This window comes from Gymnoscopelus braueri (assembly GCF_963280865.1).
Source record: "Gymnoscopelus braueri genome assembly, chromosome: 6".
In the NCBI taxonomy this organism is placed as follows: Eukaryota; Metazoa; Chordata; class Actinopteri; order Myctophiformes; family Myctophidae; genus Gymnoscopelus; species Gymnoscopelus braueri.
The window spans coordinates 46808894-46831501 of record NC_137607.1 but is presented as its reverse complement, the minus strand read 5'-3'; the positions used below and the strand labels follow the sequence as shown (position 1 = coordinate 46831501).

At 46.0% G+C, this 22608-nt stretch overlaps 1 protein-coding gene across 2 annotated transcripts in view; it reads right to left on the bottom strand.

Moving 5' to 3' along the window:
• Nucleotides 1-1320: 1320 nt before the first annotated feature.
• The window catches only part of LOC308087468 (ephrin type-B receptor 3-like), an 82639-nt gene continuing 61351 nt past the window's right edge, over nucleotides 1321-22608 (bottom strand). The window contains exons 10-17 of one of the 2 annotated variants that reach the window (XM_080431350.1): nucleotides 22056-22168; nucleotides 21194-21328; nucleotides 18925-19172; nucleotides 17901-18116; nucleotides 16960-17109; nucleotides 16112-16311; nucleotides 11192-11347; nucleotides 1321-6779 (exon numbers count right to left, since the gene is read on the bottom strand). In XM_080431350.1, coding sequence (XP_080287476.1) covers nucleotides 6671-6779; nucleotides 11192-11347; nucleotides 16112-16311; nucleotides 16960-17109; nucleotides 17901-18116; nucleotides 18925-19172; nucleotides 21194-21328; nucleotides 22056-22168 — 1327 coding nt within the window. In that variant the 3' untranslated portion in view covers nucleotides 1321-6670. The remainder of the gene's footprint in view (nucleotides 6780-11191; nucleotides 11348-16111; nucleotides 16312-16959; nucleotides 17110-17900; nucleotides 18117-18924; nucleotides 19173-21193; nucleotides 21329-22055; nucleotides 22169-22608) is intronic. The other variant, XM_080431351.1, reaches the window with a different exon arrangement.

Sequence of the window (22608 nt, the reverse complement as noted above, 5' to 3'; positions counted from 1 at the left end):
GAAGCAAGCCTAGCTTAGTTACCATGGCAATTTAGCTGTGAAGTTAGCCTGGTCAGGAGCAGGCTAACAGCCAAGCTTTATTAATCCAGTGCCTTGTTCTTCAAGTTTTGTGAAATAGCTGTTAGTCCAATGACTCCAATCATAAACCAATGAGTTTTTCTACACTTATTCAATTCTTATGCGAAAATCCCCGGCCCCCCATGGACCCCCGCCCCCGTGGACCCCCGGACCCCCGTGTACCCCCGGCCCCCGTGTACCTCCGGACCCCCGGACCCCCATGGACCCCCGGACCCCCGTGGACCCCCGGACCCCCATGGACCCCCGGACCCCCATGGACCTCCGGACCCCCGTGGACCCCCGCCCCCGTGGACCCCCGTATACCCCCGTATACCCCCGTATACCCCCGTATACCCCAGACCTCTGTTGGGGGTCAACGGGGGTCCGGGAGTACACGGGGGGCCCGGCCCCCCGTGTACTCCCGGCCCCCCGTTGACCCCCGTGGACCGTGGACCCCCGGCCGCCAAAAGGCAAGCTTTTCCCTTGTAGATCTTCGATTTTAGAAATTTGAAATTAGAAAATTATTCTAAGTGTTTATAATTATAATTCCAACATTCACTTAAACTCCTTATGTTTAAACCTAACTGAATTATATATTTATGGATTTGTATATAAATTAATTGCATATTTTTGGACAACTTGTGCATTTAATTTGTCGGCAATACTTTGCCACGCTTTCTCCCTGGATCTATATTTATTGCGGCCGTGTTTCCTTTCTTGCTTATTATAAATTTTACTTCCTTGTAAGATTCCATGAGCTGCTGCAGTGCTGCTGTTCAGCCACAGAGAAGAACGCCGCTCTGGTTTTGGGCTCCATGATTGGTCAAGTTCAAGGATTCTGCTATCGACTTTCATGGTCTTTTATAGAAATAAGTGAAGCCTGGCTTCATTATCCTGGCTCGACACAGCCTGGCTTGACAAGGCCTAGCTCGACAAAGTCGCTCCTTTTCAGCCTGGCTTGGCGTTCCAGGAACCGAATAAACCAGGCTATACGGACCCGACTTTGTCAAGCCTGGATTTGACTTAAATCCAGGCTTATTTAATTCACCTTTCGAGGAACAGGCCCCAGGTAGGTAAACATAATCATTTCTTAGGTTAACTACTCTTTTAACATTTAGTGCATACTGAAATGTGATGTAAGCATAATGCTGCATGGATCCACACACACGGGCAAAATACATTAAACCCACACCACCACACAATGACTCACACAAGAGAGGAAATGTCACATTTCTTAAATAATTTAATTGCAAAAAGGGTCTTTTAAAAATATTTCTACAAGAATGCATCATTTCTTTTTCTTTCTTTTTCCTTTAAATCAATTTGACGTGTATATGTCTGCACCATTAAATACATCTCAATGCATTTTTCAAAGAGGAATAAAACAATTGCTTTCCGCCCGCCCATACCCACCTCAATGTACAACACTCCTTAAAACATGTCACTTCTCTCATCAGGGTCAGGGGGACACAAACGGCAGCCGAGGACTGAAGTGACTTTGCTATAAATAAAAATAAAAACCCAGAAAAAAAAAATGTATATAATTATTTAAAATAGATGTGAGAAGGACGGTGAGATGAGTAGGATGGGGTGGCGGTGCAGTGAAGGAGGGATGCAACAGTGGCAGGAATGTCAGCATAGTTCTGGGACTCGTTGGCACACAAAGAGATAACCGCATCCGACCCAGACACTATGCTCAGCTCCTGAAATGGGCGAATGTTTTTCATCGAAAATGAAAACGCTCACTCACATACAAACGCAAGCGTGCACACCCACACATACACACGCACGCACACACACACACACACGCACGCACGCACACGCGCGTGCACACACACACACACACACACACAGAGGCAAAACATAAGAAACCCATCTTAATACTTTCAACTTGGCGTCCTTATTTTCAGCATGTCGTTGTAGGTGAAAACCTTCACATTTTTTCAAAGATTTTCTTGCTTGTAGACCTAATATTTATGTTGTAAGTGGTTAATTTTGACATGGGAAAGAAGGAAACCCTGGACAACATGGAACACCGGCTTAATCTTGAGCAAAGCTGGTACTGGAAGAAGATGTCGGTTTGCTCGTATACGGCGTTTAACAACTGCGGATGGTGGCGATTGTGCTCATCGTCGCTCACTCACGGTCAGCTGGCTGGCCGCATTTGACTAAGCACGTGCAAGTATGTGCACCGTGTCAATAGTATGCACAAAACATGGCAACCAAGAATAGTATTTCATGTCTGTCTGTCCATCAGACAGTGTTCAACCCCCCACTCTCACTCTCTTTCTCCATTTACGCCGATCAACTGTCTTGTTTTGGTGCCACATGCAAGTTTCTAATAGGATGTTTGGCTGATACAGCGATAAAGCCGAGGGGGGAGAGAGAGAGAGAGAGGATTTCTTTCTTCTTGTCAGGAGGTTTTCAGTGAGGGGGGGGGGGGGGGTCGGTGAGCTTGTGTGATTGCATTGTTTCATTCTCCTCTCATCTCCAAAGCAAGTGTCTTTATCGTCTTATTGTTCTGGGGAAAAAAATAGTTTTTGAGGGTGAGAAATGAAATGAGCAGAGAGAAAAAAAAAAGTTGTATGCTGCTCTGTAGCCACCACTGCATGTCTTCTATAAGCTTTTGAATCAGAAATTAAAAGTGATAGTTTGATGAAAACCATCAAAGGCTCCGGGGGAGGCTACTTCCTGCGCAGCTTGGGAACGCAATTATTGATATTACTACTTGATTGTGTAATAATACAACTGTTTCAGCTTTTGGAAGCCCTTTACACGGAGGGATGAGCTGAACTCAACATATCTGTACATGGAATAGGATAAAACGCTATATGAAATAGAGAACACATGGCTATTTTTGCATAATAATCCTCGATGGCTCAGCGAAGTCGGGTTCAAAAGATGCTGACAAGAGTAATATGGCAAGACTCAACGCACGGACACAACTGTAACATCACGCTATCCTTACAGACACACAACTAATAATATTCACATATTGCATTGATTAACTCTCCAACCCGAACAATACACAGACTGTGTAGGAAATCGGAGTAAAACGGTGCGGCCCTAAACGTCTCTTTGTCTCCTGCCTTAAAGACGCCCCCCCTTTGTGGGACGTGCCAATCGTATGGTCTAGGTGATGCAGCTGCTATCATTTAGGATGATGGGGGCCCTTGCAGATTTTTTGCCTGCCTGCCTTTGCCTTGTTGTCTGTGGGCCAGGACTGCTGATCCCGCACCGTGGTAATCAGGCAGTGGCCTGCGCCGAGACAGGATGATTGCAGGATGGACAGGAAATGAAGAGAGATAATGATGGAAGGGGGCAGGGCCGTATGCCTGTGCCGGCTGCCACGCTCCGAATCCCATCCTCATCCCAACGACAGATTGGCCGGCCGCACTAATCAACCTGACAAGACAAGCGACCTCATGACAGCTCCCGGTGCTCTGACGAACGACGGACGACAGGGGGCTGTTGCATGGGCCCCGTCATGGAGCTCTGCCTCTGGGCTCATTCGGAAACAAACAGCAGGGTAGTTTGTGTATTATATTTGCAGCTCTAAGCTCTGGACCTTACTGTGTTTTAATACATTTTTATGACTATCAATAAGAGACGAGGCGGGCGGGTGTTGTTATGAAATAAAGTACAGGGAAGCCGATAACATTTTTCATTAACCACAGTGTTGCCTCGCCTTGGGCGGTGACAGGTTGTGTTGTGTTGACAGAAGGTGCATGATAGACAATAACTCTAGAGTATTAGGCTACGTAATAAACTCTTCTTTATGTTGGTACAGCTAACCATCCAGTCTGGTTGGTCATATGAACATTTTGACCTGAAAATACACACTCACTCTAGCATACCCACTCACATACAGTCTCTCTCTCTCTCTCTCTCTCTCTCACACACACACACACACACACACACACACACACGCACACGCACACGCACATGCACACACACACACACACACTTACACGGGGGGGTTGGGTGGATGTACAGTATGCTTGGAATCCACAAAAGTCCCACTGATCTAATCATATAGATGGTTTCATCCAAACGTTCTCATGTTGCTAGGAGACAAGCCAACATCCTTATCACCATCGTGTAGATATAGCCTAATTACGTTAGCCCTCATCAACCAGTTTAGCATAACGTCAGCTAACGATGTTAGCGGTTGGGGGGCCCGCAAGGTAATTTCTCCCAGTGTCGTATTTTTCCATCTCATCATCATCATCATCATAATAACTACAGTATATTGGACAGTGTATGCTGCTAGCTAGCTAAGCCAGCACTTGACCAACAAAAAAAGTATTTTTATGACTAAGTTGACACGGGTTGTAAGGTTATTGTTGTCGGTTTGAAACTATCTATACCTGTGGTTCTCAAAAGTGGGGTCCAGGACCCTCAAGGTTCCTTGAGGGGGTTCAAAATGGACCCTTACAGGTCTGTAACTCTTAAGAGTGTACAAATGGAACCAAACGGAACCGCAATGTAGGTCCGTGGAATTAGAACCTAGTGATATATACTTTATATACCTCCAGTACACCTCTCTTCTCCCCATTCTCTGCAGCCTCCCTCTCCCTTTAGCTCTCTCTCTCTCTCTCTCTCTCTCTCTTCATTTCACCCTTCATCAAACACTTCACAACAAACACATGTTTTCCGTTTTCTCAAAACACCTTTTTTTTCATGTTATTTACCTCATTTTTGTTACAAAACATGTACAGGCTGTTTAGAACAACAACAAAAATACAATATCCAATTTATATGCATTATTTTTTATCATTATTTTTTTTTCTTAATAATCATATTGTCTGAATCCTCCTCTTCCTTGGGGCAGGGGGGTTTTGGTTGGGGTTGGGATGGGGGGGGGGGGGTCTTTCTTCCGGGTTGATTGTTCCAAGTCCACAGTCCCCATGGTCTCTTAAGTCCGTAGGGTTTTCGGGGGGTGGAAAATACAAATAAATACATTTTGCGGGAGGGCAAGAAATAAAAACAAGAACTTTGATTATTCGTAAATAGTAGGAAGGTAAGGTGTCTGTCAACGGCTTGCTCTCAATTTCTGTACGATGCATATATATATTTCCAAAGTTCCATCTTTTTGTTGGATTCAATAAAAATAAAAAAAGAACAGTTTAACAGTTTGTCCACAGAATATAGCGTAATTGTTTCAGATATAATTGCTCCTTGTCACGGTTCAGTTCATGCGATAATTTCTCCACGATTGGTGGGAAAGCAGAAGCTGTATTATACAGTATATCTGTGTGCAACTCTGGTACACTCACGCCACTCACACACACACACACACTCACACACACACACGTTGACACTGAACCTGCACGCACGCACTCTCGCACGCAACAAACACGCACATGAAACGCACACAAGTTAAAAGGCCAAGTGGTCTTTGTATCGTATCGCCACAGTCCACAGTCTCCCCTCCAATTCACGTATAAAGCGTCCAGTAAAAAGGGGGGACTTGGTTTTTGACCGGCCATTTTGGGAAATAATAATTATTATAATAATAAAATAAAAAACCTTACCAAAACAAAGGTGTGCGAAAACAGAACAAATCTAAATGGAGGGTGGATAAGCAAAAAGAATGAACAACTTTTTTTTTTTCATTGGAAGGAAAACAGTTGTGAGCAGGTTGCTGCCAAGCTACAGAACTTTCCTGAGCTACCCCAGGTCAGGGGTCAACTGGTTGACCTGCTGTATGGGAAACCCAGCAGCCAAACAACTGCTCTCATTTGACCTCTTGACCTCCATGACCTTCTTGACCTCTGACCCCAGCCCCATCAACTCCTCACCCCTTCTCTGGCAAGTGCCTTTTTTCTTTTTCTCCTTTTTACTTTTCTTTTAAGATAACACACCTTCAATATGAAGATGAGAGCAACACACACACACGTGCACAGTAAAACAACTTCTATCATGGGAGGATTCCGTTCCTCCGTCTCCTCCCAGTGTGTCCCCAAACAAACACTTCTGGTTTCGTGTGAACATTGTTTACAATTGTTTTTAAAATTGTTTTTCCCAAAACCTTTGCCAACTGTTTCGGTGTCCATCGCGATGAAGGGGCGGTGCATTTCTGTCACTTGTTGGGTTGAAAGGGGTCAGAGTGTTTGGCCATTGTGTGAGGATCATCAGAGACTTATGGGGGGGTGGGGGGGGGCGCTAAGGATCCCGGCCAACCTCACGACAACACACGCACGCATGCAAACGTCAACCCACACCGAAATCCGGCGAGGCACGCATGGGAGATGTAAAGGAGGGGCTTCAAGTCTGTACTCCTTTTTAAAAAACGAAAATGTACAAAAGAATCCAGGTGAATGACTGGTCGGATGGAGCGAAGAAACACAAAAACACAACACAGGAACGGGAAATGAAATTGGTATGGGGGAAGGAAAAAAAAGTGACGGAGAAAAAACTAAGAAAAGAAAAAACTCTTGAGGCACTGCAAGCCAGTTTCATAGCATTTGATTGGCAGAAATGGTCAGGCAGCTAGGGTTTCCCATTGGTTCTCTGTCTGGCACAGTTCCTTCTCCCCCTCTTGCTTTCCTGTCGGGCTGTCCTGTCCTGTCCTGTCCTGTCCGTCGATTGGTCTGCAACGTGCTGTCACTCAGACCTGGACAGGAAGTGTTTGGTTCATCTGTAGTCTCATGTCCTGAATGCTGCCTAGAATCTTCTTCTGGTGCCCAGCCAATGTCACCCCTATCCGAAGCAGGTCCCTGTAAAAAAACAAAAAAAAGAGAGAGAATTTTTTTTATAAAGAGATAATATGAAAAAGGACAGGTGGTGGCAGCCATAAAAATAAAAGTATGCAAACATCACATGGCCAACAGAAGTTGAAGTGCAAATGTCACTTTCCCCTGCCAGGAAGGTAAACACTACTGCTGCTGTGTGAGAGAGCAGGTGAGCATCTCTGCAAATGACCCATAAAATGGCTTCCCGAAGGCACAGTGTCAACACAAATTGTCACGCTCGTCCAAGTACACTGAGTGTGGGTCTTTAATGCAACATGCTTCCATTGTCCAGCAGGTACGGAGGGAAGAGTGGGCACCAAAACAGCCCTAATGGGCTGGTTAATGATTACATGGGCCACTCTGCTACTGTTTGGCAGCTGGTACACTTCACAGAGTACCCCCCCGCACACGCACACGCACACGCACACGCACACGCACACGCACACGCACACACACAGTGTGCCAAATAACCAGTGAGTCAGGCAACGACAAAAACAAGTAGCTAAGTAGCTTTTATCAGCTATCAGGGCTGACAGGGTAGACTACGCGGGCGGTAACCCGTCAAATCAGACTCAGAAAAGAGCCGGTTGCATCGGTGAGTCAGCTTTAATCAAATGTCAAAATGTTACACAATGTCTCGAAAAGAGAAGAGCCGAAGCAGAGCGAATAATAATTCATCATGATATAGTCTATTAATTACCATCTAAGGCATTCATTTTCTGTTCTGATCCACCTCAGACAGCGGTGTGTGTGGTGTCTCCCTGAAAGACAAGTATCTATACTGACAACTTGGCCTTCCCTGTTTGTGCGAGTTGTTTTTTTGATTTTTTTGATTTTATTAGACGTTATACAGGAGAAAAAGACACGAAAAACACAGTCACACCAGTTGTTGTGTCCATCTAAGAACAAGAATAGTGTGGTGGTTATGGTTGTTAACCTCTACAGTAACCGAGAACGCACTGGGGAAACGTTTTGACGTCAAGTCCACATTATTGAGACTCCTAGCAGGGCCTGGGAGGATGCACCTGCTTGGCTGTCGTTAGTCGGACGTTGTAATCTAATCAGTGGGTCTGTGTTGGTGTAGGGTAGGGGAGATAATGTCACCATGGACCGCACTGCTTTTTGCTATAGGCCTGTTGGTCCACCCACTCCCCCCCGTTAGCCCAGGAGAGGAGCGAACCGCTGAGCAATCAGCCAACCGCTGGGACCACAGTAGTGTCTATGTATGGCTCAATAACACACACACACAATCTAATATTCTCTATCTATACCATTCTCACTGCTTGTCTCAGTGTCTTTGCAGACCGATCCATTCGAATATGAGATGAGTGTGATTGCGCATGTAAGCGCACGCACACACGCACGCACACACACACACACACACACACACACACACACACAATCTACAGTATGATGCCCAATTCATCCTCCTCCCCCTAGACACAGTCCAACTAGGGGTGCATCACTGCAATTTCACACAAATAAATGCCGTCCCCCGCGGACCACCCCCCCCCTCCCTCCACCGTCCCCGTCAGCCCTGCGATGGAGGATGAAATGATAATAAATGAGAGCCATTAGAGGAATTACTGGCCATTAAGGGCAACCAGAGAGTCACAGTACGCCACACCTGTCAGTTGAGGCAAATTGAAACAAATTACACCCACCTCCACCGCCTATTATCCAGCTAATGAGAATGATATATTTGTCATTATTATCCTAATTCGTTTATTTGATCATCAGTGCCCCCCCACCTATTTCCCCATGACTTCCACTACATCATTTCCTGTTTGTAAACGCGCAGGCGGAGGTCGGTGGGTCGCAGTGTCGGCTGGAGGTCAGAGGAGACATGTTGCCTTGAAGCAAGAACATCACAGGTTTGATCCCTTCACTTTCTGTATCGATTTCTCATGTTCTTTCCGAGTTTGAGTTGGTTTAACCACCAACATCCCTATTGTGGGTAAAACGTGCACAGAAAATAGCAGATCTACAAGCTCATTATGTGTCGCATTCCGAAAGCTTATAGATCGGCTATTTTCAGCGAAGATATATAATGTAGAGCGAAAAAAGAAAGGGACTCCGGTCAACCAAATATAGAGTTAAGTGGTTTAAGGTCCTTAAACGTTTTTAATGTGATTAATTCGCCCGGAAATATATATTTTTGAACTGTTTGTTGGTGTCATGAGTACATACCACACACAATGGGAATATTACGAGCAATTAAGTGACACAATTTATATTCGGAACGGGTTAAATTTTCACCGCAAATAGAGGCATCACCCTGTGTGAAATTAATGAGGCACCGACTGTACGACTCATTTTGATGTGAAATACTCGGCCCGTCTTTCCTATCGTTCACTCGTCACGCCCCCGGTGAGTTAAGACCTGTTCTCTGGGTGCTAAAGCACCCTCCATCAACCCAAAGACATGCTATTTACTAGGCCCGTAACGATACAGTAACTGCATCGATGCATCGTTTTGAATTTTCAACGATCTACTATATCGATATGCAAACAGCTAAATATCGTATCGTTTGACTTTGAATCGTATCGAATCGTTTTGCAATGCAAATAATCGTATCGAATCGTTCTGCAATGCAAATAATCAATTATATCAATACTAAGTACTTTTAAGAAGAAGAAAAGAGAAAGAGGGGTTTATATCCAGTATCCAGGTATTTATTTTTCACACAGAATTTTTGGGTAAATAAATAGTTACTATATCGATTTTAAATCATTGAATCGAATCGTATCGTTCTAAATTAACCTGTCCTGTATCGTTCATGTATCGTATCGACTAAATCGCTGAATCAAAACGTATCGTATCGTTCTAAATTAACCTGTATCGTTCATGTATCGTATCGACAACCAAGTATCGTGATACGTATCGAATCGTTGTTAAAACGTATCGTTACACCCCTACTATTTACTAATTATCTGGATTGACTGGAGACTCTCAAACAGCCATAATGTCAATGACTAGCCCAGTGCAGGCTGTGGTGGATCTCCAGCCACCGTAAGGCTTGACTTAGATGCATGTGGATGTCACGCGCTGAGAATAGCCACAGATCTACAGGTGAGCTTGTAGATCTGCTATTGCCGGTGCGTGACACCGGTGTGCAACCGAGCGTGGCGTAAACCTGAGCTGAAACCAAGTGGGTGTGGGAATGTTATACATAATAAATGCCTTCCTCAAGTGTGCGTATCGGAGTTGTTTTGGTTCCAGAACAAATTAATTCCATTGGACTGTTGCTGGTTACCTAATCCATGGCAAGTTTCACAACAAACCTCCAATTTTCCCCACTTAATCACGGGAAGGGCTTGAAAGGATTTTGTGCTCTCGTGTCTCACGTTTCGGTATAATCTGCCGACTTATGTTTCGCACGTTTGCCTTCTCCTTGACAATTATTTTCACGGGCAGGTAATGCATTCCATAAAGTTGGAACTTTAAAAAGTTGTCACACGTCTCATCCTCATGTTGAAAGAGGTAAAGTGTGTCCCTCTCATGGAGCGGCATGAAAACAAAAATAAACACAATGAAATATCCACATGGAAAGGCCCCTGGTGGGATTTATTTTTACCCAATTATTTCCTCCCCACACACACACATCTGTGTGTTGTCACTGCTGTCGTATCCTACTGACTCACCTGCCAGTCAGGAGCCCCCACTGGAAGGACGTAGAGCCTCTCGCCCAACACTCCTTTGCTGACAGGTACCGACCCCAGCCCATAGGAGTACGTACAGTGACAAATATCACCCTTCCCCGCCCGGGCTTTCCTCCCCCTGAACTCTATGCACAGCAACCATATTGGAAAGAAATGGGGCCTCTTCCTTACTTCCTTCACAGGTTTTACCAATGATACAAATTGGTAAAACCTTTGTTCCATTTCATGTAGCACAGTTCTCAAACCTTTTAATTTCAAGGACCCCATAACTCTGAAAGTGTAAAAATGGAATCAAATGGACCCGTAAGGGTCCATTTGGTTCCATTTGTACACTCTCGGAGTTAACACACCTTTTAAGGGGCCATTTAGAACCCCCTCAAGGAACCATGAGTCCCTGGACCACACTTTGAGCACCCTGACTCTGTTTGACCAGAATGGAACTGAGCCTTCATTAGTATCATTGGTAACACCTGTGAAGGAAGTAAGAAGAGGCCCAAGTTCTCTCCAAAATGGCTGCTGTGCATAGAGCCTATTGCGTTCATATAGAGACGCTCTACAAAGCCGGATTCACAGCTGTGGATTTGAACCCCCAGGCGCTGTGGTGATGGGCAAGGAACTTTACCACTTGCGCCACCCGAGTGCCGAACCCAGGAAACCTCTTGCTGAGACGCTAACATCGCTAACCACCTCGCCACTGTGCCACCCTCCATTAATTCATCTAAACCCTCCACTCACTCTGCTGTCATCTGGGCCACCAGGTCAAAGGAAGCGAATCCGGCGTTGACGAAGTTGTCGCGGTAGCGGCTCATCTTGATGGCGTCCAGCCAGTCCCCCACGGTGGTGAAAGTGGTATAGTCCGGCACACAGCGATCGAGCAGGGGCTGGGACACCCTACATAGTTATGGGGAGAGATGGAGAGGGAGAGAGAGAAAGAGAGAAACAGAGAGAGAGAGAGGGTTAAGGTCGTCACACCACCACCTCCATCAGCCAACCTCATCCCCCACACGCCCCCGTCCATCCCTTCTCTCCTCCACCTCTCCTCTCCACCTCTCCTCCTCTTGAAGGCCAGTGGTTCTCAAAGGCGGGGGGCCAGCACAATGTGTTAATATTATAGCATCACAATCAGTTTAACTACTATAACCCTATTTTATACCACAACATGTGGGAAAATGTGGAGTCATTTATTTATGTATTCATTATTCAATTGTTTATTAATTAAATGTATTTATTTATTGTTAGTATTTTTTGTTTTTACAAAAATCTTCTCTTCTGGGGGTCCCTAGCACAAAATATTTTCAGATGGAGGTCCCATGGGAAAATACAATATCAATTTGGGGGTCCTTGACTTGAAAAAGTTTGAGAACCACTTCCGTAGGGAGTGTTCTCCAGAGCCCCCCCCCCCCCCCCGAGCCCACAGAGCAGAGAGACAGAGGGGGGGATGGAGAGGGTGTGTCGGGGGAGGAGGCTATACCTTCATCACCGTACCGTGGAGGGAGGGACTGGCTGGAGGCTTGGCTGGCCTGCTGGACACTGTTATTACACACATGTGAGGTTAAAGACCAAAGGATATCTGGCTTTTAGTACCAGAGCTCCAAACACTTTGGAATGCACTGCCCTTGGAGTTCAGGCTTGTTGAATCGGTCTCTTGCTTTAAATCCCTGCTTAAAACACGCTTTTATAGCTTTCAGTGCTAACTCCTACTAATTTAAGTCTATCATGTTGATTGTCTCTCGTTGCTTCTTGTTGTTGGAGTTATGCCGGTTTACACTTAAATTTGCGTTCCAGTGTCATGCAGAGAAAATAGCAGATCTGCTATTTTCGGCTTCAGGGTTAAAAATGGCAAAACGTTTTTAAAATAGCATTCGAAAATTGATGCCCTAAAACATTGATGTCCTCACAAGTGCAGTTTTACAAACGTGTGTGTGTGTGTGTGTGTGTGTGTGTGTGTGTTAGAATTTATTTTTAATGATGTAATGGAGCTTATGGCTTGATGGCATTTGCCTTACTCACATCTGCTCAGCGTGTGTGTGTGTGTGTGTGTGTGTGTGTGTGTGTGTGTGTGTGTGTGTGTGTTCTTTCTGGCGTGACACACCAAGGTTGGCTAGACAAAAGGATGCGTGCAACACAACACCGCGGAGGTGGAAAGACATTTCCGAAAAAAGTCTCCAGGACAGCGCACAGATATGTGGGGAATGTAAACACACATGTGACTCAGATGTGTGTGTGTGTGTGTGTGTGTGTGTGTGTGTGTGTGTGTGTGTGTGTGTGTGTGTGTGTGTGTGTGTGTGTGTGTGTGTGTGTGTGTGTGGGGGGTCACGTTTGTGACGATGGATTTCCACGTGTGTATGCAATCGTGGCCAGTGTGCATTTGTGTGTGTGCGTGCGTGCATGCATGCAAGCATGACTATACACCTGTCGGTATGGTGGCCTGACGGGGCCTTATCTAAAGAACCCCCAAAACCTATGGCCTGCAGACTGATGGATGCCACAGATACAGAGGAGGCCCACCTTGGGAGTTTTAATAAAATCCCGCCGCGACTCAGAGCGGAGAGGATGAACGAGAGAGGAGGAGGAGGAGGAGGAGGAGAAAGGAGAAAGGAGGAGATGAGGGAGCAAGGGAAGAGAAAGAGCGCCACTGTCTCCAACTCCTCTCTCTCTGCTCCGGTGATCCCTGTCCCGCTTTTTGATGGCATTAGATTCATTAACAATTAAAGGACGGACAGAGGGGAGGGAGCGGAAAAAAAGAAAGAAAAGAGAGAAGGGGGGAGTTAATAAGAGTGATACAGAGGGGTCCATTGAGTGGTGTAGACGGAGTGATTTTTAATAAAGGCCTGCAACTTCGAGAGAGCCCCCAGGTCTCGGGCCGTCATTAACCTTGGGCATTGGCTTCTCTTAATGGAGCATTGTTGGTACGATCCCCCCGCACCCCCCAAACCACCACCCCCACCAAACAACGCTCCCTTCTTTTAAGTTTGCTCCCAAAACAGTCTGGGGGTGTTGCTGGCTGGCCACACATGGAGATATACACAACTATACGAGACTGTACTTCTATTATGAAGCTACAATACAGTGAGCTTAGCAAGCAGGCTTCATAATACTGTATAAACAGCAGCGTACAGACACGCCATAACGCAAGGTTAAAGGGATAGTTCACCCCCAAAAATATCCTTTCATTCAAGTCTCCATGGGGTGACAAATCAATAGAAAATACCTTTTGTGGGTGAACTATCCCTTTGAGAGTGGAGACGGTCCCAGTTTCAAGCAGAGAGTTGGGTCACCATTTTGCACAGGCAAAAGAAGATTTGCGAGTTGAATTATGAAAATGTGGCGAGGTGACATTAGGGAGTCAAACATACAACCCTGCTTTGGAGCAAACATGTACATCTTACATGAAAAACAACAATTATTGAATCCAGTTTGCTCTTTAAACTGCTTGACGAGTGTGCATCTTAACACAACAACACCAGCCCACAGCCACAGCCAGGCAGCCAGCAGCTAACCTCCAGCCATCCTTCAACGTGGCCCCGGTATGAGATGACGGCATCATATCTCACTCACTCCATAGTTAGGGCTCGGTACAGGCAGGAGGCCACCTCTCCGCTGGCCCGTTTAAAATCTCGTTAGCGGCTAATTAAAAGGCGCTGCCGTCTCTTTTTTCGCCTTCGCACTTAATCGAGCTAATTAACCGCAAGCTTAATCTTCTAAGAACGGCATCTCTCACGGCCCAACCGAGGCCTCTGGCTTCCCCCAGGAGCCTGGAGCCCAACCCAGGATCGGCTGGTGGGCCGTCCCTCAGGACAGAGAGACCCTGATGAGGGGACAGATAGGTAGGTCACCCTCCCCCCTCCCTCTCCCCAGTTCCTATACTCCCGTTATATTCCTTTGTGAGAAACGGGGATGTGGAGGATGGATAAACTTGGGTTGACAACTTGAGCCCTAAAGTATATTGTTGCTGTCGGGCAGAAAACGTTGTTTTTTTTGTAAATTAATGCCCTACTTGATCACACTACAGTGTCACACAGAAGTATGAAAAGTAGCAGATCTACAAGCTCGAAACGCGGCGCGAAGCGACGCATTTTGAGTTTGTCGATCTGCTACTTTTGAATTTGAATGCTGAAAAGTAACAGTTTTGGATATATGAGGCTTCCCGACAGAGACGATATACTACATGTACTTTGTCATACAACTTTTTTAATAAAAAAATAATGACACGCCCAAAATAGGGTGAAATTGGTTAAATGTAGACATGATATCGTCATAAGATGGCAACTCCCTGTTTGCTGGGTGCTGGAGATAGATGCCGCCATGCAAGCCGGGTTCTGTATTGAGTTGTACTTTGAGTTGAATTTTTTTGCTTAACAGCACTTGAGAGAAGAAGTAGAGAGAACTGGCATGGGAAATAAACAGCACAGCTCCACGGGAATTAAAAGATTGTTGCCGCTGAGTCAGTGTGACTCCAGCACACCACTATCAATCTGGATAAGGGGGGATGTTTGCACGGCGTAAAAAGGGCTCAGGCTGGCACAGGTATAAGAAATGAAATGACTGGGTCAATATGCGCGCAGCCAGCGCCTTCCAGACAAAAAGGTCAAGTGGCTTCACTCAATAAACTAATCACTTCTTACAGTAATCCATCTCCGGAGTCCAATACACAGGGTTACCTCAAAGGTGTATGACTTTAGGAAGCCAGCAAAGATGTATTTAAAAAAGCAATTAGTGCTCATTAAATGATGGTAGACAGTATCACAGTTTCCATTACACAATAAACATCACATAAGCCTTTAATAAAATAAGTAAGCCACCTCATAAAAACCCAACAGAATCTTGTACAGAAAAAACACTATTATTGCTATTCAATCAATACTACAGTTAAAGTGAAAATGCTCAGACACATTGTCAAGATAGTTCCACTAATTGCCGTCAGGGGAAGGAGCAGAGAGTACATTTGTCGACTGGATGTAGAATTACATCGGGTTACGTCAGACCGCAACCAGGCCTTAGCACGTATTTATACACTTCTACTGCACACACAGAACCCTATTACAACTTGCCCAGAGGCCTGCCAAAGCAGCAATAAGTATTACTCCTAGTACTGCTATAATATTATCACAAGTAAAAAAAAATCACACCCAGTGTGAAGAGAGTGGTGCCTTTCATGAGTTCATTTCATTAAGCTATTATTAGCCTAAGACTGCTTTAAAATAACTTTATATTGGCAGAAACATCTTTTAAATATTTAAAAGATGTCTTTTTACAGACTTTGATGACTTTAAAGTATTTTTACTCTTTAAGTACTTTAACATTTTTACTGACTTTTACGTGTTTTTACTCATTTTAAGTATTTTTACTCATTTTAAGTATTTTTACTCAGTTTAGGAACTTTAAAGTATTTTTACTCATCATATGTAAGTATTTTTTACTAATTTTAAGTATTTTGACTAATTTTAAGTATTTTTACTCAAAAGTGTGTGTGTGTGTGTGTGTGTGTGTGTGTGTGTGTGTGTGTGTGTGTGTTGCACTCCTGTTTGTGTATAATTAGTGTAACTGGTTGCATCGTTGTGTTGCAATCAGCCGCAGCTGTTGAGGCCAGACATACACACAAAGTCAGTCCTTGAAGTGGCTAGCACCACTCAAAAAGAAGAACTCCTAACTTACCCAGAGGACTGTGCACTGTTGGTGACCACCTTGAGGCTGGCGGCGTTGCGGATCAGCTTGTCCAGCGTGGCCACGATCTGAGAGAACTTGGGCCGCAGGTTCCTCTCCTTAACCCAGCAGTCCAGCATGAGCTGGTGGAGCGCCGTGGGGCAGTCCATAGGAGGGGGCAGCCGGTAGTCCTGCTCCACCGCGTTTATCACCTGAGGACACCCACGTTCATTAGAAACACAATCACTTTAACTTGGCAGTGCAAGAAGGGAACAAGGACTTAAAACAAAATAAACAGATTAACCACTTATTTCATACTTTGACTATTTGAAAATAGGCCGATCTACAGCAGTTTTATGAAACACTAATGTTGTTATGATATCAGTGGTGCTCAAACTTTTTCATGTCAAGGACCCCCACAATTATATGTATTTGGCCGCGGACCCCCATCTGAAAATACTTTGTTCCAGGGACCCCCAGAAGCAAAGATTTGAGTAAAAAATATTGCTTTAAAAATTATATATATTCAAAGATTTGCACACAAATTCAAGATTTTCCAAAAATAGCAGATCTACAAGCGAGCTACTATGAGCTTGTAGATCTACTATGAGCTTGTAGATCTACTATTTTTCAATAGCCAAAGTATAAAATAATGTTTTACACAGTGGTTACACAGACGCGCTCCCGGTTTCAATGGGTCAACACCAGCGTCAATAATGTTAACAAGTCAAGGAGGTGCGTTATCCTTCCTTTTATCCCCGACAATAGCTTAATATGTCTGTTTCTTATGAATCCATTATAATTTGTCAAATAAACCAAACCAAACCAAAACGGGTGGCAACATTTTGATTCAAACTCACGTCCTGATTGCTCATGTCCCAGTAAGGCCGCTCGCCGTACGACATCACCTCCCACATGACGATGCCGTAGCTCCACACGTCGCTGGCCGAGGTGAACTTCCGGTAGGCGATGGCCTCGGGGGCCGTCCAGCGGATGGGGATCTTGCCTCCCTGTGGATATGCGAATGAGTAGGTGAGCGTGAAATACTGGTGTTGTGAGGTAGGGGGAGGAGGAGGAGGAGGAGGAGGAGGAGGAGGGGATGGAGCACGGACACGGACGGAGTCACACACACACGACACATACGACAGGGAGAGAGATAGGAGTGAGACATGGGGCAGAATACACGGGGCGCACGGCAACACATGACCAACCACCACCACCACAACCAGGCCGACAGTCACAGAACGCACAGATACACAGACTGACAGACAGACAGACGTCATCGCGTCACAGATTTTAACATTTCAATGAAGGGCAAAGTACTCACATTTACTTTTTTAATGCACCAATAAACGAACGCTTATAAGCATTTGTTTATTGGTGCGTGCCAATAAAAAAGTGGAAATGTGAGTACTTGGTCCTTCATTGAAATGTTGAAATGTGCTACCTTTTGGGGGATTATTTTCAATTTCGGGTCTAGCACTCCACTGAGAATTGTTGATGCATAACCTCTTTTTCTTATTGACATTTTATCATTTGTTTCAAACTAAGGGATTCATTTTTCTGGTCCCTGAAGGGAGGGGGGTGGGGGATTGCTTTTACCGCTTCACCCAGCCAGATGGCTGCTCAGATGGCTTTGTTGAGCGTACAGTGGGGGAGTTGTTAGGGGGTTGAGAGACACGTATACTGGGAGAGCTCTAACTTCCAGATTCCCTGCACCGGCTCAGCTATGGCCGTTCCAACTAGTGCGGATGCACATGCACGGACACACACACACACACACACACACACACACACTCACCAGTGAGCTGGTGTAGGTGGGGTCCGCGGCGTCATCCTCCAGGAAGCGGGACAGGCCGAAGTCGGACACCTTGCACACCAGGTTGCTGTTGACCAGGATGTTGCGGGCCGCCAGGTCTCGGTGCACATAGTTCATGTCTGACAGGTACTTCATGCCCGCTGCGATGCCGCGCAGCATGCCAACTAGCTGGATCACTGTGAACTGCCCGTCATTCAGCTGGCACAGGAAGAGAGAGACGGCGAGAAAGAGAGAGAGAGGAGAAGAAAAAAAACAGACAAGGACAAATCCAATTTTAGATCAAGGACGCCTGTTTCAAAGGATTATCTCGCTTTAAACTGATTGGATCCACAGAATGTGTCCGTGATATTAGATGGCGGAACTTCAGATAGACGATTTTGGTGGAATAACCATCTTCCCAGTTTCCTTGTCTTTTGTCTTTATTAAGTTCCAAACTACCTTTCTCTGATGTTGTTGTTGACGGCTCTCTCATTTCTAGTCTCTCTCTGTCTTCTTAACCTCTGACCTCCATCTTACAATCCTCCAGCTCATCTCATATTTTCCGCTTTCTCCTACCCCCCCCCCCTCCTTCTCCCTAGCAGCAGCAGACAGTGTTTGATGTGTCTTGGTGTCTAGCAGTTCACAGGAGACTGAGCTTCTCGGTAAATGTCACCGATTGCCTGAACGTTCGTCAGATATCCACCGTGACAGCGGTGTCATAGATGAAGCATAACAGTGTTTTTTTTTGGGGGGGGGGGGGGCAAGCAAAGCCAGATAGCTAACGGTGAGATCGGCGTGATATGCATGTGCGTATTTGAAGCATAGCGGCATCGAATATCAATAAGATCGCAGATACAAGTTTTCCGGGAGTGGGATATTAAGAGCTTATGCTTGTGTGTGCGTGTACGCGAGTGTAAGTGCCTATCTGCTTTTGCCTGACTGTCGACCTGCAAAGTTGTCTGCGTAAGTGCACGTGGTGTGTGTGTGCTTGGCGTTATGCGTGTCCTTGTGTGAGTTTCCTCCTCACCCTCAGGAAGGAGTCCAGCGCTCCGTTCTCCATGAACTCCGTGACGATCATCACCGGGCGGCTCTTGGTGACCACGCCCTCCAGGCGGATGATGTTGGGGTGGTCGAACTGGCCCATGATGGACGCCTCGGACAAGAAGTCCCGCCTCTGCCGGTCGGTGTAGCCCACCTTCAGCGTCTTGATGGCCACGATGATCTCGCGGCGGCCGGGGAGCTTGAGGCGGCCGCGGCACACCTCCCCGAACTCTCCTGCGAGAGAGCGGGAGCGATGTCGGAAACGAGTTGGAGAGAGAGAGAGACAACGAGATAGGAGGGAGGAGGAGGAGTGGAAGTAGAGGGAGAGAGAGAGACAGAAGGGGGAGAGAGGCATGTCGGAAGAGTGAAGGAGAGTGGGGGTTGGAGGGGGGAGGGGGGGGAGAAGAAGGGACAGGGGACAGTTAACTGGTTAGAACCAAGGAGCCAGGGCAGGGTAGCAGGGCGGGCGGGCAAAGGGGGGAGTGAGGTACAAGGGGAGAGACTGCAAGAAAAAGCCAGGACTCTAGGCCGGTGTCAGGGGTTTGATGGCAGCAGTGACAGCAGTGCTGCTGGTAGCGTTACAGTACATGGTGAACTACTTAATGCGCTATAAGCTGAAGATGAAAAGGCGGAAAAGAGGTGACAATATGAGGGATGATGTTGGTCGGGACAGGAGAGGAAGAGAAGCTGGAAGTGATGCTGAAGGGAGATGCATGACAAGTCTGTCTGGGTGAAAAAGGGTAAAGCTGTGAGAAATGAAATGAGATGAGAATGAGGGCCTGGGGAGCTACGGAGAGACAGCAGAAAGGGGAACGGGTTGGAGGAGTGGCGTTATGGGGGTAAGGGAGGAAGTGAAGGTAGGGAGGGAGGGAGGGAGCGAGGAAGGCTAGGGGCTGCTGGGGAAACGGGCGCAGGAGGAGGACATAGGCGGGGAGAGAAGCTTGGGAGTCCGGCTGGGGTCGGACGCTTTGCGTCGGGATTCTGCAATGCCGAGCATGAGGCAAGCGAGAGAAATGTGTGTGTGTGTGTGTGTGTGTGTGTGTGTGTGTGTGTGTGTGTGTGTGTGTGTGTGTGTGTGTGTGTGTGTGTGTGTGTGTGTGTGTGTGTGTGCGTGTGTGAGACAACGTTGAGGGAGGGTAAAGTGGAGGATGGGAGGGATGAGGGATGGAGGGATGGATCAAGGGGGGAGAGGAGGAGGAGGAGGAGGGTTGTAGAGGACAGGGAGGGAGGGAGGGACAGACATGGAAGACAGGGGTTGAGGGTTTGTCACTCAAAAGGCGAAAAGCTGGGAAGCGACGGGTGTTTCAGGTAGTAGCTTCAGCAGTAGTAGGGCTGACGTAGCAGCAGTAGTAGCAGTAGTAGCAGTAGTAGTGGTGGTAGTAGCAGTAGCAGTAGTAGCCATTCTTCACCCTCTCTCCACCATCACAACTCTAAGTCCTGCAGCCTCTTTTTTTCTTTTCTTTTTTAGCAAAGATATTACTATCAAATATATCAAATACACGACACATTTTTATGTTCTGCTAGCTACAACATCAAATATTGGGGAAAGTGGGTGTTTTTTTCTAGAGGGGTTGACCACACATAATTATTACGAGAGCCATGTGCTCATGGCAAGGGTCAAATGAGGTGAATGGATGAGAGCGCTCTCTAAAGAGGCCCTCGGGTGGGCGGGGACAGAGATGGCCAATCCTGGGCCTAGCTAGGCAGGAAGCGGTTCTACAGGTCAACCGTTGCTCGCTCCCAAAGATAATTACTTCCATTGGATTCAAGGAGGTTTTCAGATCAGCCAATTGTGGCCGATAATTGGCCAGAAACAAATCAAAATTCAAACGGCAGCTTTTTCGTGGCTCCAGGATTGGGTTTTCAAAGGTCAAAGGTGACAACAGTAGACACTCACCAGACAATAGTGTACAAAAGCTGCTCTAACGGCATAAAGGGGTTGGGAGGGGATCACAACATAGGGGTGCTACGACTGTGACGTCTAGCTATACTTTTGAACGAGGACATTGCTAGGAGACTGGCAAACTTTGGGTGTGGGGGGACAATTATTTATTTTTGTTTTTATCACCGAAAAAGGGGTCGGTCTGTCTAGGAGGTGGTGGGGGAGGGATGGCGGAAGGAAGCAAGGGAAGGGGGGGGCGGGGCATTAGCGATGAATTGAGTGAAAGTACCGCTTGGCGTGAAGTCCTCTAACGGTATGGCCTGGAGTTGACTAGCAGTCTTTCCCCTGTAGCTCAGTAGCTTTGGTGGGTTACCTGCGCCAATGACCTCCTCGATCTTCACGCAGGAGACATCGATCTCCTTGGCGAACTCGCGCACGGCTTCGTTGGGGTCCTCGTAGGTGAAGGGGTCGATGTAGACCTTCATTCCCGGAGTGACTATGGGGGATTCAGTAGCGAGAACAGGACACGTGAATCGATGGCGTCAAACAAATAACAGTCTGAAAGTGCTTTACCTGTTAGAGCCTAGAATCAACCACTTTCAACATGGCGTCACTATTTTTGCATGTCATTATACAAAATAGTGAAAATAGCAGATCTACAAGCTCACAACACGTCGAGATGTGACGTGTTGTGAGCTTGTAGATTGGCATTTTGCCATTTTGAAATAGGGCTTAAGTGGTTAAGATACCAAGGATTCTTCAATGAGGTCACGTGTAAGCACCTACACACACTTCATCACTGCTTATGATGTCACTGTCTTATCCTTGGTATCTTTATTCTATAGGCTGTAGCATAACAGTGAAAAAAATGTTGAAGTATTTAAGAAAAACACATCCACTGTGAAAAAACACATCCAACGAAATAAAACAAAATAAGCGTGTATAAATCTTTAGCAATCAAAATGTAGGTCAGTCAAACAATTGCCGTAATTGCTACAATCTTGATGGATTATTGAACTAAATAACCATAACCTGCTTTCATTACACACTAATTAATGACTCATACACACAGATGTGATTAAGTCGGCTAGCAATTACTCTGCCATCATTTTTTTTATTCCCACAATTCTTTCTTCTTCTAGCCAAAACATTTTCAACACAGGGAGCTGTCGAGGACTGCCTGCCTGCCTGGCAGGCAGCATGGAATTTAGAGAGAGCTCAGCTTAGAAACTTACTGTACTGCTGCAGTTTCTCTGTGTACTCCGATTCCGAGCCATTCCTCTGCTTCCTGTAGTGCAAAAGAGAGGAAAACACCAATTGAGTCACGTTGCCAGATGTTGCGAGAGAACTAAGCAACCAGGTCTATGAAAACAAGCCGAAAAGAAGCGACTAATAGGCGACATGAACATTTTAAATACATGTATGTACATCGGCTGTTTAAAAATAGCCGATCTACAAGCTCACAACGCGTCGTGGTGCGACGCGTCGTAAGCTTGTAGATCTGCAATTACAAAAATCTTGGGATATATTTTTGAAACATTTTAACAACACAAATATGGTACGTGGGGGGGGGATACGCTGACAATTACATATTAATTTGGGGGGTCCTTGACATGAAAATGTTTGAGAACCACTGGTTGGAACATTTAGGAAGCAAGCCCAAATAAGCAACTAAACTTTAGAAACAAGACCCAAAAAACGCAACCGTAACTACAGTACAAGCGACTTTGCATAAAAACAAGCACAAAGTCGCTTATAATAAGCGGACATGGCAACACTGCACGTGGT